A 16824-nucleotide genomic window follows, 5' to 3' on the forward strand; every position below is an offset into this window, starting at 1 on the left:
TACAGAATTGAACAGTATGCACTTTGCATGATCTCAGGAGCTTGTGTTTTGTGTCCAGACTTTGCCACTGACTTCACAGAAGATCAAACAATGGGCATTTCCTGCCTTTTCACCAGAGTAACTTCACTTCCTCAAAAGATCTCATTGGCAAAGAGCTAATTCTTAAGAATTTACAGTATTTTGTGAAGCATTACTGTGTACAAGTGAACTGCATTAGTAATAATAAAATTACTACCATTATTTTGTGTGAGAGGATTTTTAACAAAAGCCGCCTGCTTTAGTAAGAGCAACTATTCTTTGGAAAATGATTGCCTTAATCCCAAAAGTTTTTTTTTTTTTAATAAATAGGCAAGTTATTTTGAAATTTATGACATCACAGCTTCATTATTGGTTTGTCAATTTTGATTATTGTTGTATGGATAATTCTGATATTAGCTGAACTCAGTTATGTAGTGAGTGAACTCAGTTATGTAGTGAATAAACTCAATGCAGAAGGGAGAGAATGATTTAATGTATTCAGATCCCCCAATAATTCAGAGGTTGTCTTAAACTATTCCCAAAATATTTGATTATTATTAAACAAATTACCAAGTAGACATGTCAATCTCCATTTTAGAAGTATTTTTTTTTGTTTTAAAGTTGCTTTTTGGATATTCATGGTTCTTTAGTGCATGTTTGCAATGCATAGTGATTACATTTATTGCGAGAAGTTGGTACATGTACATAACACACCTTAATTCCTTTTTGTCCCCTATGCATTGCATTCTTCCCTGCCCCTTCCAGCCTAGTCCCACTCCCATTTGCAAAAGCTGTATTTGCGTACTTTTCTTTGAATTTTTTCATCCACTTGCCGACCCCTCTCTCCCCTCCCTCCATACCTTGTTCCACCATCCATTTGAAAAAGATTTCCCTACATTCTATTTATCATATAATATACATATGTTTGAATTTTCAAATGAACTACATTTTATTGGATTTAAAATGATATCTTCACTATGAAAAATATTACAAATGATATATTTTAGAAACCATAAAATATTTATGTACAAAATATGTTGGTATTTTGATACAAAATTTGAAACATAGCTGTGTGAAATTTAAAATATGAAAGAATACATGACAATATCAGTATAAAAAGGAGAATTGATGTATAATGTCTAAAAATTGAGATGTATCCCTTTCCTCTCGTAAAGAAACACTTTAATCTTGGAATAATGGTGCACATCTGTTCTCCCAGCACTCTGAGAGGTTGAAGCTAGAGGGTTGCAATTTTGAGGGCAGCAAGACAGCTTAGCAACTTAATAAGATCCTGTGTGAAAGTAGAGAGAGAAAGAAAGAAGAAAGAAAGAAAGAAAGAAAGAAAGAAAGAAAGAAAGAAAGAAAGAAAGAAAGAAAGAATGATAGAAAAAAAAAGAAAGACTGGCTGCAGAAAAAGCTCAGTACAAAGGATCTGAGTTCAATCAGAAGTACCACATAAAAGGGAGACAAAGAAGAAGCACCTCATAGTGGAATCTCTTTTAGATGATCTTGAATGTGTTGATTGTAATGCAACATAAAATATTACATTTATTTTGGCTGATAGAAGATCAGTATTTTCCTTAATAGGAAAGTGTCTTCATTAATGCTGTATCTTTTTCTCATGTCAGAAAAAAAAAGAAAAACTGTTACTGTGTAAAACAAAAAAAGAGACTTAACTCTCCCATACATTCATGACAGCCTCCTCCTTCAAAACTTTCAGAATTTCTCTTGGGATTTTAGCTAAAGATCAATTAAGTAATCATTTCTGAAGTCATAAGCTGTTGCTGTTTTGAACAATAGATAAAAGAGAAAGTATTGGTATGCTGGGGTGGAGATACAGCTCAGCAGCACAGCACGTCCTGGAAAGCGCGAGGTCATGAGTTCAATTCCCTTCACACACACAAAAAGAAGTATTGGTATCATTTTGTCAACAGAGCTTGTGAAGCAATTAGCACTTTGTTTGAAATCAATGAATAATCCTGAGTGGAAGCATTTACTCCCTCTGCTTCCAAAAGCTTCCACATTCCTTTCATAGGTGACAATAGCACCAATCAGCTATAAGTGGATGCATCTATCACTCTGACTTTTTCTCAAAGCAGGCCAAGTGAAATGTTTTGATATGCTTTTTTTATTAAGAAATTTCTAAAGTACAAAGTTTCAGTAGATAACCTTTCTTTTCTAGGAACATTTCATTGAGGTTATAAAGAACCAAGAATTTCTCCAGCTTCCGGTTAATGAGATTTCAAAGCTTCTGTGCAGTGATGACATTAATGTGCCTGATGAAGAAACCATTTTCTATGCTTTAATGCAGTGGGTGGGCCATGATGCTCAGACTAGGCAAGGAAACCTGGCAATGCTGCTTTCATACATCAGACTTCCATTACTCCCACCACAGGTATGGAAATTTGCCCAGGTGATATGAACCAGAGCTCTAAACTACCCCTAGGCACCAATTCATTCCTTAGTTCCCTAGTTTTTGTTTTTGCTATTTTGTTTTTATTTTTATTAGTATATGTTTGCAGTACATAACGGTTGCACTCATGTGAAGAGTTGGTACATATACATAGTGTGACAAGACATGGCATGTACATAACATGTCTTAATTGTTTTTCTTCTTTTTCCCCTCCCTTCCCTGACCCCTCCTTCCATCTCTTGGTCCCCTTCCCTTTTGCAAAACTCTATCTTCCTGCTTCCTAATATCTTTTGTTTTACCATTTACACTTTTGGTTTCTCATTTTAAAAAGAAACCATGAAATATTTAACATTATGTGTATGATTTATTTCACTTCCCATTATGGTTTTAAAGTGTATCCCTTTTCATAGAGATGAATTAAGCTTAGCCTTCTTTATTGTAGACTGGTACTCCACTGTTTGTAAATTCCACATTTTCTTTATCCATTCATCTGTTAGTGAACATATAGGCTTCTTCCAAGATTTAGCTGTTATGAGTTGTGCTGCTATAAACATGAGTGTGCATCATTACAATATGATTTCTTTAATTCTTTTGGGAAAACACCTATACAGATAATGTCTGGGTCTCGTGGAATTTCTATGTTTAGTTCTCTGAGGAATTAAACTTCCACACTGATTTCCATAGTATCAATCCTCCATTCTGTTCATTTGTACTTTGGGTTTGTTAAACAATAGAAACAGTGCAATGTTTAACCTTCTGTGTCTGATTTATTTCACATTAGATTATATTTTTGAGATAAATCCACTTACTCAAAAATATCTCAGATTTGTTATTTTATGACCAAGTAATACTCCACTGTAAAAAATTACTCCATTTTCTTTATCCATTCATCTGTTGCTGGGCATAAGGGCTGTATCCAAAATTTAGCTATTAAATTGCGCTGCTATAAACATTGCTATATATCACTGTGGCATAATTATTTTAACTCTTTTGGGAAGGTACCAAGAAAGAGACTAGGTGGGTCAAATGGAAGCTCTACTTGTAGTTTTATGAGGCATCCCCATACTCCTTTCCATAGTGGTTGTACCAATTTATACTCCCAGCAACAATGGAGAAGGGTTCCTTTTTCCTCCCAGCCTCAACAGCATTTGTTGTGGTTGATTTCTTGGTGATAGCTATTCTTTCTGGACTGAGATGGCATCTCAGCATTGTTTTACTTTGTATTTCCCAAATGACCAGCAATGTTAAACATTTTTTCATGTACTTATTGCCAAAATGTCTCATCATTTTAGATAATCATTTCTTGAATAGGTCTTTAAATTGGGGGGACTAATATTTTTGAGTTCTTCATATATTCTAGATATAAGTCTTCTGAATGAGGCATATTTAGAAATTTTTTTCACTATTGGTAGCTTGTTTCTTCACTCTGCTGTTTCCTTTCCTATGCAGAAGCATTTTAATTTGATAATACTGTTTGTTGATTCTTGATTTATTTCTTGTGGAGTTGGAATTCTGTTCAGAAAATTCTTGCTTATGTCTGTGTCTTCAAGAGTTTGACTATTTTATCTTCCAATAGATTAAGTGCTTCTGTTTTAATACTTAGATTTTTGGTACATTCTGATTTTTGTGTATTACATAGTAAAAGATATAGGTCTAGATACAATCTTCTGCATGTGTATAGCATTTTCCTAGTATTATTTGCTGAAGAGTCTATCTTATTTCCAATGTATGCTTCTGGCCTCTTTGTCAAAGATCAGATAGCTGACTGTGTATGAGTTTGTTTTTGCATATGTTATTCTTTTTCATTATTTTCCACATATCTGCTTTTGTGCCAATTCCATGGTGTTTGTATCACTGTAGCTCTGTCATATAACTTGAATTTCAGGATTATGACATTTCCTACTTTGCTCTTGTTACCCAGGATTGTTTTTGCTATCCGTGGGATGATCTTCGTTTCTTGAGTTCTTGCCCTACTTGCCAGTGAAGAAAGGAGAGGTGGGGATTACTCAAAGGCAAAGATCCCCAAGTGGGAAAAAGTCAGGTAGTCCTGGGTGAAGAAAGAGGAACTAAGAAAACAAAAAGTAATATGAAGCAGAGGTTTATTAATAATATGGTAGAAGAAGGCACTGACAAACAGTGAAATGTATGGCAAGGAGAAGCTCAGGAGGTGAGCCTCTCAGCATGTCTTTACCTTGGCCATATTTATTGGGGTAAGCTGATTTTCTATAAGTAACTGTTTCACTGATTGGTACAATAAGGGTCTTAACATTTGTTTCTAGAGTGATCCAAGGTTCATGGGATGTACAGGCAAGTGGCAAAAGTATGCAAAGTTCTCACAAAGGGCAGCCTCTTCCAGTATTTCATGTCATGAGTAAGCATGTGGTTATCTTTATTATGCTAGCTACCCAGGTCATGCTCTACATTGTTTATTCCTCCCTACTTGTTCTTACAGTATGATGTTGGCAGTTGGTTGATAATAAATAACTTTTATCAAATTGAGAAGTTTCTTCTATACCTATTTTCTTCAATGTTTTTTGACTGTACTTTGTTGAGAATTTTTGCATCTATGTTCATTAAAGAAATGGGCCTGTGTTTCTCCTTTTCAGTTGTGTCCTTGTCTTGCAGAATGACTTTGGCAGTATTCCTCTTTCAATTTTGTCAAAGATTTTTAGGATTATTGGCATTAGATTTTCCCTGAATTTCATGTAGAAATTTATGATGAATCCATTGGTTTCTTGTGGAGTTTTAGTTGGCAGTTTTCTTTTTTTTTTAATTGCTGCTTCATTTGCATTGACTGTTATTGGATTTTTCAGGGGTTTTATATATATGGTTCAGTTTTAGTAAATCATATGTGTTTAAGAGTGTTTCTAAATGGATCTATGTCACTGGAGGATATACCATCTTTCAATTACAACTCTTAATAATAGAAAACTAAGAAACAGTGTTATAAAAATGACAAATAATTCTTAAACATCAGAGGACACTTTAATTTTATTTTTCTCTCTGTCCACATAGCACTTGTAACACGAGAGGAAAATGACTAACCTGAACATTTTTATTTTCCTCCTTATCTTCTAAGCAAAGTGAAACTAATATTCATAGTTAGGTCCCAATGGAGGCTGAAAGGTGCATGATATCTATTAACATTTGCAATCAGCTGCTATGACTGAAAGCATGATGTCATACTTTTAGATACACTAGAGTATTATTATAATGTCATCAATACAGACCAAACTGAAGGATCATAGCACAGAATATTCTAAACCTGTAATAACATACTTGGATAAAACCTAACCTTACTCAACTCATACTTAATTTTAGTATGTGAGTTTTAGTGAGGCTTCAGTGATATCCCACTACATAATTTCACCATTGGTGATAACCACATTTTTTTTCTTTATAGTAAACTGATCAATCGGAAATATAATTTATAGTGTATAGAATAAGATATTGCCCAGTGTCTTGATTACTTTTCTCTCATTGTTGAGACAAAATACCCAACACCCAAAATTAGGGATAGAAAGCTTTATTTAGCTCCAAGTTTGTGAAAGTTTCAGTCCATAATCAGCTGGTTCCAAGGCAAGGTGGTATGGCACACTGGAGGCAGCTGAAGACAGCAGATGACAGCAAAAGGAGCAAGAACAAAGGTGGGTGAGTGAGCCTCTTTCTCTCCCATATATTGTAGGCAGGCTACCACTCCTTGGGGGCAGTCCTTTACACACACATAATCTCTGTGCCCTCCTCTTGCACAGGCTAAGGATGTTTACAAAGTAAGGACCCTGGCCCCCTAATAAATCATTTAGTTAAACTTCTCAAGTTGACATAATGAGCAACATTCTAGAGCAGTAAGGCCATTTCCTCTACACCTGAGGATGTATGGGCTGATTTACTTAGTTAAGTTTCTAGACTTCTCAAATTGATACAATGTAACAACCATTACGTCCACATAAATTTTATATTCATCAAATGTGTGGCTAATTTAACAAATATTGTCTGCATCAGAGAGAGGGATCTTGTCTGAATTTATTGGATCAATAGTTCCACAAATGTTAAAATTAACCTGTTTTTCAAAATTAATCTTATGTGATGAAATAGAGTAATGAAAAAAGCTGTTAATTCATTGATAGAATATCTCTCTCTCTCTCTCTCTCTCTCATATATATATATATATATATATATATTTAAGTATATCCCATGAAATTGCATAGTTATTCTTAATAATCTATCATCTTTCTACCTATGATTAAATAATATTCACTGATATCTTGAGTATAACAAATTTTTCCAAATGCAGGGCAATAAAAACACAAAAAAGATAAACATTAAAATACACAGTAAATGTAGTTTAGAAAACTACAGTTCTAAATTTAGAAATGGTAAATGAACTGTAGAATCTATAGAAATTGTGTTTGTGTGAACATGTGTACACTTACACATAATATGCTCCAGAGGGTGTCTGGGTTAATGTGATTTATAAGATTCTCAAAGATATCACCATTTAAAATGTTCCTGGATCAATAGCATGACATTGCCTCAGTGCTTGTTAGAAGCATAATTTTTCACGCCCCATTTAAGACCAACTGAAGCAATTTCTGCTGGCCAGTTTGTGGAATCTATGGTTTAACATGTTTACCATTTGATTTGTAGACACTCACAAATTTAAAATGCAGCGGTGTACTATAACATAAGCCCTTAATTTTATTCTCACTTTGTTCTATTTGAATGTTTTTTACAAAAAGTCAATGAGTTAGAAGTTTTCTTCACTGGGATGAAAGTAAATTTCCAGATTAAGTGTGCATCCAGTGGTACCTTGTCCTTTTACATCTACCTATGCTGTATATCTAGAATATGGATCATGTGAATTTCTCTACATGATGAGTGAGGTTTTAAGTACTTTAGATAAATATTTTAGAAATGAACTATATGAAGATGATGATATATCTGAAAAATATTTTTACAAAAATTACACAGCTTAATCTTCAAACATATTTCCAACAGCATATTCATTTGAAGAAATGCCCGGAGTCTCCTCAGGAAAATCAAAATAGCAATTGATCAGAGATTACAGGTGACTTCAGGACAGAACTGAAATTGCCTGAAGCAAAGCAGGAAATTTCAGAAAAGTTCCAAGAAATGAGAGTAATCCTTCTTTCTACTCAAACAAAACCTGTTTGCTGTTCATCTCAATATACTGTAATACTAGAACCAAAATGCCGAGGAAGTCAATCTAACTTTTGACAACATTCTGAAGTATAGTTTAACTTCTCTCCAATTCATCTCAGGAAAAATAAACCTTGACTTTGTCAGGCAGGTGCTGTAATGCTGAGCTACATCCTCAGCTTTGTCATCTATTTTTTCTTATATCTTGGCTCATTACTAATTCATACATATTAACCCATTTGAAACACACCAACTTTCAGAATACAGAAGAGATTCAGGCTTCTATGAGTAACACTGTTGTAACAGAGCAGGTTTGCATGATCACCACTTTATCACCCCAAATCCACTAAAAAAACCTGCTACTTTCATTAGCTATATCCAGTTGACCAGGAGATGCTTACTTTGAAAAATTGCAGCCTTTCTTTCTGGTTACTTTCACTTATAACTATTTTTGCAGTATTAATGATAAAACCGGGACTTTGTAGTACTAATCAAGAACTCTACCACTGTACCACATCTCCAACTTTTTTGAAACGGTGTAACTAGGCTTAATATTCAATAAATTTCTTTTCTGCCTCAGTATGAGGGATTAACTTGAGTGCCTTGCATTGAGCTACAAACTCAGGGTCTTTTATTTGTTTTGTGTGTGTTTTCAGATAGCATCTCACTGGAAAGCTTAGGCTGGCCTCAAACTTGCAATCATTCTGTCTCAAGCTTCAATGTGCTAAGATGACAGGCATGTGATACCATGCCATGCCTCAGTAACACTTCACTCACACCCTGTTAGAGGATATATGTACATATTCAAAATATGAACACTTTCAATTAAGTCATTAACTACTACTGTGAAGCATTTAGTTACTTTATATAAATGCAAGTAAAATATCTAAGTAACAAAATATTCAATAATATAAATTTTCATTTGAATTAGCTCCAATTTCCTCCCAAATTATATACTTAAAGTATGTTCTTTTTAATGGTGAATTTTTTTTATATGACACACATTGTTACTTTTCAGTTACTGGCAGATCTTGAAAATAGTTCCATGTTTACTGGTGATCTTGAATGTCAGAAACTCCTAATGGAAGCTATGAAATATCATCTTTTACCGGAGAGAAGACCCATGATGCAAAGCCCTCGAACAAAGCCCAGAAAATCAACTGTAGGGGCACTTTATGCGGTGGGAGGCATGGATGCTATGAAAGGTAAAAGGGACAAATTAATTATTTTAGAAGCTATCTCCAAACAAGAAGAGGCTTTTTTAAAACTCTCCAAATTATAAGAGTGGTACTAAAACCATGCTAAGTGAGGGTATCTAAAACTAATTGTCGTAAAAGTGAATTTTATGTGATCTGGCAATCTCATTTTTCTTCTTATCTCATGAGAAATATCCTTTATATAGTGTTGGCAAAACTTTTAGTATATAATTCATTTTATGAAATCCATTTTAATTTTGAATATTCAGTTTGCAATATGATATTCCTTTTTCTACACTACCCCTATATAAGATATAAAAGCAAAATTATCCACTGTCTTTAAGGTTTTAAAAAATGTTGAAAAAACAGGTTGAGCATGTAGGTACAAGAGTAAAATCAGAAATATTAAAAAATTACAAAGAACATTTAAAAGGTATTTCATTTATATATTTTTTTTCTTTTTGGTTTTTGTTCGTACTGGGGATTGAACTCAGGACCTTGTGCTTGCCAGGCAGGTGATTATACCACTGAGCTATATCCCCAACCCTCATTGATATATGTAAATCAACATTATATCAAAAAAGTGACAGTTCACATCCTATCATACAATTATAAAAAGGAATGTATATGCATGTTTTATAGTGTATTATTTCAGTTATTTTTAAATATTTTTGAACTTTTGCCTTTTGATGCCTAGAAAATAGTGCATTCTTCAGTCTTTATTTTCTTCCCTCCTACAATAAACTTAAAATTAGTTGTTAAATACAGATACTATATAAACACCTATTATAAATATAATTCCCACAGTGTTTGTAAAAGAATCTTTAGAAAGTTCTAAGTGTGACACAATCAAAATTTTAAAATTATCTCATGGTAAAAATTGCATATGTTGAACATAAAAGCTATTCAGTAGCATTTTATTTATTAAAAACAATGAATTCTGAGAGACAATATGAAAGAAGACAAGTCAAGGCAGATATAGTAACTTTCAGATCATTTTTAAATGCATGAAGGAAATCACTGTATTCACAACTGCAGGAACTATAGTAGTGTTCCTCACCTATCACAGGAGTTATGTTCCAGAGGCCCCTGCAATAGGTAAAAATCCACAAAGTAGTGTTGTCATACTTATTTTATTATTTGTATGTATTTTAAGGCTTTATAAGCCCTTCCTAACTCCTATAAACCTTTCCCACTCTCTTATTAACCTTTTTCACACTCTTCTAAACACGTTATATGCTCTAAAACACTTTCTACACTTTTAAACCTTCATAATTTTAACATGTAAAATTCTAAATGGGTAGTCAATGTGAAGTGGACAAGGAGAGATGCTGAACATATGGATGCTGAACAGTGCAGGAGAGAAAACAGATCTATGCTATGGTCACTGAACCGATCAGCACCCAGGATACAAAGCACAGTGCTGTGGTTGGCTGCTTTCCATTCCATCAGTCAATAGTGTGCCGTGTACAATCTCAAGTTGGCAGACTTGCGCAATTGGTAGTGGTGTACTGCATTTCCATTGTATACAGTATGGTATTGATCTGCTGATGAAATGCATACTGTATTTTATTTCACTTTTAATATCCTTTTCATATATTTGAATTAACATTTTTTCTATTTTTATAGTTTTAAATTTTTAGGCAGAAGTAATTAAAATTATAGATATTATATAAATACCTATGTACTGCAAAATCCTGTGTTACAGTGAAAACTCCATGATACAAAATTATATACATTTTTTAAAAAAACTGTGATATAGTGAAGCCACAATAAGTGAATCTCGATATAATGGGGGATGACTGTATTGTGACATTTAGTAGGCTTTATTATCTCTTGCAAGGATCATAAGTATGGATTGAGTAAGAACCTAAAATGAATTGAAGTCCAGGGATATAGATCAGCTTCACAGCACCTGCCTCAGAAGTATGGGGTCTTGAGTTGGATTCCTGGTACAAAAAAAAATTAAAATTAATTGAAACAACATTTGCAACATTCTAAGGAGGAAGTTGATTTATACATAAAAGTTCTAAAGAAGTATTTCAAGACAATATCTAATTTATATTGTTCCATTAAATGTAGAGCTACTATAGAATGCTAAAAAACTTACATTTTGATTACTTGGAACCTTTTGTGGGGGTATGAAAGCAGATAGTGGAATCTTTAGAATTAGAGATATAGAGACACTGGTTTTAAGCATTCATCATTTTAAAACAGGTGTGAGTTATTTTTATCTCATATTTAATCTAATGTCTGGAAAAAATTATTCCAACATAAGGCAGATATCTGCATCTTTCAGTGTAAATATTTTGTTTACTGCTACTTAATGTAGCTTTATACAATTTTTAAATTATCTTACCATTAATAGTTCCATAATTTTAATAAGTAGTTCAGCCTAGCTTTCATTTTTTAATTTAAATTAGGTCTTTGGTAAATCCACTGATGAATAAAGTTAAAAGTTAAAACAAGTAGAAAAATACAGAAAGAAAGATTTGCAAAATTTGGAATCAGAAAAAGGAAAAATTAAAACATTCAGAGAAAATGTCGTAAATAAAGCAAGTAGAGTAAAATTAAATGTGAGTTTGTAGCTATTCCGGGTTTTAATATCATTCAAGTATGTTTAGTTCAGAAAATATAATGTAATCTGAGATAAATCTAATTCAAAACAACTTTCAGAATCAATTATAGATCTAACATATATTCTGCTTAGGTTTTAATGTCATATGACACAATTCATAGTCAATTAATATACTTGTCTTGGTTACTTTTTTCTCGCTGCTGGGACAAAATACCTGACTCCCAAAATTAAGGAAGGAAAGGTTTATTTCGCTTACAGTTCGTGGAAGTTTCAATCCATACTTGGCAGATTATAAGGCAGAGAGGCACGTGGCAGAGGGCTGCATCTCAGGAAGGCAGCACACAGCTAGCTGCAAGCACCCACCAGGGTGGAATGGGGGAGGAATCGCCTCAAGCACCCTTTTCCTCTCCCTTACATATGCAAACTATCCACCCCAGGGCAGGTGCAGCTCTCACACCCACAATCAACCAAACTAAAAGCCTGCCCCATGGTAGCATGAGGCTTTGGAGGGGACACACAGACATAAACCATAACAATACTTCAGATATTAATCTTATTTTTATTGTGAAAATACATTATATTTCCTCCAGTAAAAAACAATGAGATACTGCTTTTTGCTTATTCCTTTGGGTAGCTTTGTGAATATGAGATAAAATTCCCTAAATCTGCTTTAAAATATCTTACATACACTATGAAATGAATAAAAATGTTATAATTTGCCACTAGTTATTAATTAGTAGCCTCCCTGTTGTGCAAAATCTGCTTTAAATTAAAAAATAGCACCTCTTCTGAGTGAATGGTAATAAGCATTGCCATGACAGCAACCATATAACTTATGGAATCAGTCTACATGTTTGTCAGTGTGGAAAAACAAAATGTGGTATATTTACATAATACAGTATTATTCAGACAGTGAAGAACTGGACCTGATTATTTGCAGAAAAATAGATGGAATAGGAGATATTTAAGTTAAATGAATTGAACCAATCTCAAAAAGACAAATCTCTCATTTTTTTCTCATATGTAGAATTTAGGAAAAAAATTATGCCATTAAAATAAAAGGGAGACTATTAGGGGTGGGAAGTGTTGCAGGAAGAGGGGAGAGAGCAAATGAGAGGATCAGAGAGAGTAGATATTATAAAAGTTGGTTATGTACATGTATGAAAATGTCACAATAGAATTTATTTCTGATATATTTACTGTGCACCAATAATTTCAAGAAAAATGAAGTAACTTTTTATTCCTTGTTCTTTAGCTATTTTTTCTTTTAAATCAGCATATATACATAAGCAACTACATACCTCAAATTAAAACAAAAGGTCATAAGATAGCACTTTGAATGGTTATAAATAATTAAACTGTAAAATTAAATATACTTTATAATTTAACAATATATTTAATAATAGAATCCAAGGGGTTTTTATTGTGAAATGTGATGTTTGACACCTGTATCAATATCACTAGTAGTGCAATATAACCAAAGAATGTGTTATGATGGTATTAACCTTATATTTAAATTATGTTATTGTGACTCTTCCATTTTTATCCAGAAGTGATAATGGTATTAGCCTCTTCTTTAACTTTCAGATTATAGTATCATCTGGTTACATACTTCACTTAAAGTGCAATCGCTGATACTGCACTACCAATTAAAAACTATGATGTTAATGAGGCCAATCTAAAATTTTGCTAGAAGTGATTTTACCATTATTTTAACAGGTACCACTACAATTGAAAAATATGACCTCAGGACCAATAGTTGGCTTCATATAGGCACCATGAATGGCCGTAGGCTTCAGTTTGGAGTTGCAGTTATTGATAATAAACTTTATATTGTGGGAGGTAGAGATGGTTTAAAAACTCTGAATACTGTGGAAAGTTTTAATCCAGTGGACAAAATCTGGATGGTGATGCCTCCCATGTCAACACATAGGCACGGCTTAGGTAAGACTTTAATGTTATATTGTTACTTGTGAACTTATATTAGAGCTTTTAAAAATTAACTGAGGTATACTTTATTGAGATTTAGTAAAAATTTTAGTGAATTTCTTTTCCAAAGTGCTGTAAAGTTTAAACAAATGATAGTATCCTCTGAAACTTTAATTTTAATTGGTGCCATAATTGTCAGTCTTGCCTCCTTTCCCTCACTTTTCAAGAGAGTTCCAAATTAGGAAATGTAGCAACTTTTAGAAGGGTTATATTATTGAGGAACCCAAAAATGCAACAAGAAACTTTCTCCTCAACTCAATTTAGAGGATGATGGAGATGGATTGCATATCTTGATGGATGGATTACTTATCTGCCAACAAAAGGTAAAACCATGTCATCAACAGTGAGAAATTTTAGGGGCTGGGGATTTAGCTCAGTGGCAAAGCACCTGCCTGGCAAGTGCAAGGTCGTGAGTTCGGTTCCCGGTACCGGAGAAAAACCAAAAAAAAAAAAAAAAAAAACAGTGAGAAATTTTGATTCTGTTGAATATTTGTCTTCAAGAGAAAGTTTTTTCTGACTCTTCCTTCATAACAGACTCCGTATGTTTTAAATATCATAGTGTTTGTTGAAAACCGGTGTAATTGACTCTGAAAAATATAGTTTGAAATAGTTAAAAAGTGGCAGATCCAGGACTGATGTTTTTCTTGCCACCAATTTTCTTGATACAGTACAGTGTTCTTGCCAAATAATTCATGATGTAAGTATTCATCCAGTTATGTTTCTTTAATCCACACATATTGCTAGTAAGTCGTGTCTGGTAAAGAAATGAGAACAAGGTCTTGTCAATTTAATACATACCAGTAAAGTGATAATAGAAATGATGAGAATGTATCACTCAGAGGTTGGGTGGAGTAGTAAAGATGATGGTGTGTGTGAATTCCCAAAACACATAGGAAGCAGAAAGTAGCTGTTTATACTACTTAGCAATAAATTTCTAATAAAACCCTCAAAAAGCCATGTCTGTCCTTGAAATAGGGAGATAGATTTCTGGCAAATGAGAAGGGCACTAAGAAAAGGAAGGACCAGGAAATGGGAAGCAGATATAAAATGAAATTAGATGTGTCATGTATATGTACCAACTACCTACTATAAATGTACTCATCATATACTGCATGCATGTACTAATTTTTAAAATATGTGTACGTATTTATCACACTCACATCTTTTGTTATCCATACACTGAAAAACAGGAGTTGAAAAGATATATCACTTCAGCTTACATTGCATGATTTAGCTACGATTGAACACTGTATTTTATGTACTCAGAATTAAAAAATAAACAGTAATAAAGTTGTAAAGAAAAATTCAGCTTTCTACTTTCATTATAAACCCAGAAATGGTGCTGCATTTCACATCTTCTGATTACATTATTATAGCATTTATGCCACTTAGTGATACAATTAAATAAGATTAAATGTCTCTCAGGGATAGATGATCATACTTAGTCTCATATCAGATATAGGTACTTATTCATGCATACACAAATTATTTAATAAGAATACCAATTTTTGAATACTCAGTTGTTTGCAAAATGAAGCAATTTATATTGTATATGACACACGTAGATAAGTCTTTGTACTATTTTTGCCTTTAGGTGTAGTCACACTAGAAGGACCAATGTATGCCGTAGGTGGTCATGATGGTTGGAGCTATCTAAATACTGTGGAAAGATGGGATGCTGAGGGGCGCCAATGGAATTATGTGGCCAGTATGTCTGTTCCTAGAAGTACACTTGGTGTCGTTGCATTAAACAACAAGTAAGTCCATGCTCTTTCCTCTCAGTCATGTGGCACAGAAGTTCCATAACATAGTCCATTAAAGAATTATTTCAAATAAACAAGATATCCTTGTTCTGTTATACAGGCACTTTCTTGGAATTGGCCATTCCTCATGATGAAAAATATGTGTCTTAAATAAATGCATGAATAAATACTCTGTAGACCCTTGTTATTCAAAGTGTCTTACAACATCAGCATTTCTCAAGATACCTTTAGATGTGATAAATTGTAGACTCACCACAGATCTACAAAATAAGAACCTGTATTTTAAAAAGATCATCAGGAGATGTGTCCATAATTTGGGAAAATTCTTGCAGGCAATGAGTTCCTCAAGTTAACCTCAATTAACTTCAGGTTCACCACGTTACCTCAGTTAACCTCAAGTAAATAATATTTTTGCATGTTATGATTTACTCTCAATTTTTAAAATCATTCATCTGTCAATATTTTTTAAAAGATGGGTCCATTTTTTTAGCAGTCCCTTTCCTGAGTGTCCAGAGTTTCCAACTATAAAATCAGACAATGCTTTCCTCAATATTTACATCTTTTTGGCACTTCCTTGTGTGATCATGTTAACGTGCTAAACCTGATGATGCTACAGGTTGAATTATTACTGGGTAGTTATGTGCTTTTTTACAATGGATCTTTGGATGCAATGACCAGCATACAGAAGGACCTTGCATGATAAGAATTTCAGATAACAGAAGGGGTCAGTATGAGGACTAAGCCTTGTGTCTATATTGACCATACATGATAACAATACCTTACCATGTAAGAGTTCAGTAGAAATTGAAACATGGACAGATTTTAGAACCTTACACAAGGGGAAGTAGAAATGTTTGCTACTAAGAAGAGACATGTATTTGCAGTGTTTACAGTTTAAAGAAATCTCTTATACCTGATTGCATTTGGTGTAAGCTGAATTATGTCAGGTAATTGAGCAAAAGTAAGCTACATAAAATAGAATAAGCTGAAATTATGGATTTTGACTGATTGAGTTTTGTTTTCTCGAGTTGCTATTGCTCACAACTCAGCATGAAGACCAGTAATAGGCATATGGTTTAATGAATATTTAATACCTTTATTGCTGTTGGGTTAATTTTAAATTAGATTAAAATTACTGTGTGTTATGTACATGTACCAATTCCCCACAAGGAAAGTAAACATTATGTACTACACACATGAACTAATAAAATGTAAAAGAAACTTTCTGTGCATCAAAAGAATTGATGTTTTAAAGTTAATGGGGAAAATGTCATAAATAATATCTCTTTTAGAAAAACCCTAGCTTTTATATTCTGTCCCCCTAGTTGATTATGAACTTAATATAATTTTAGTGGTAAACATATTATGCTAAATAACTTACTTCACAATAATTGGACCTGCTTAAAATTGTAAGGATGTTGGTTTCGGTCTTTGAAAAAATCCTCTCAAATCTTTTGATACTTCACTCAATTTTCTCCATGTATTTCTCCATTGAATTGAATGTTTTTATCTAGTATGTCAAAGTACTTTCAAAAAATAATAAAACAGGGAAGTTGGTGAAGAATAGACTTTAACAGGTAGGACTGGATCAATACTGTGTCACAAAGTCAAATAATGAGGGAATAGAATATATAATCAGAATCCTCAGAAAATTGAATGTTTTAGGGAAGGTTGCTCTACTCTCATTTCATGTGTTTTGTGCCTGAA

At 33.3% G+C, this 16824-nt stretch overlaps 1 protein-coding gene across 2 annotated transcripts in view; it reads left to right on the forward strand.

Moving 5' to 3' along the window:
* Window positions 1–16824, forward strand: part of Klhl4 (kelch-like family member 4) — a 113741-nt gene that overhangs the window by 78544 nt on the left and 18373 nt on the right. For both annotated transcript variants that reach the window (XM_005409728.2, XM_005409727.2), the window contains exons 5-8: window positions 2201–2413; window positions 8610–8796; window positions 13085–13309; window positions 14949–15111. In XM_005409728.2, the coding sequence (XP_005409785.1) occupies window positions 2201–2413; window positions 8610–8796; window positions 13085–13309; window positions 14949–15111 (788 nt within the window). The remainder of the gene's footprint in view (window positions 1–2200; window positions 2414–8609; window positions 8797–13084; window positions 13310–14948; window positions 15112–16824) is intronic.

This window comes from Chinchilla lanigera, unplaced genomic scaffold (assembly GCF_000276665.1).
Source record: "Chinchilla lanigera isolate Chin_1 unplaced genomic scaffold, ChiLan1.0 scaffold00124, whole genome shotgun sequence".
In the NCBI taxonomy this organism is placed as follows: Eukaryota; Metazoa; Chordata; class Mammalia; order Rodentia; family Chinchillidae; genus Chinchilla; species Chinchilla lanigera.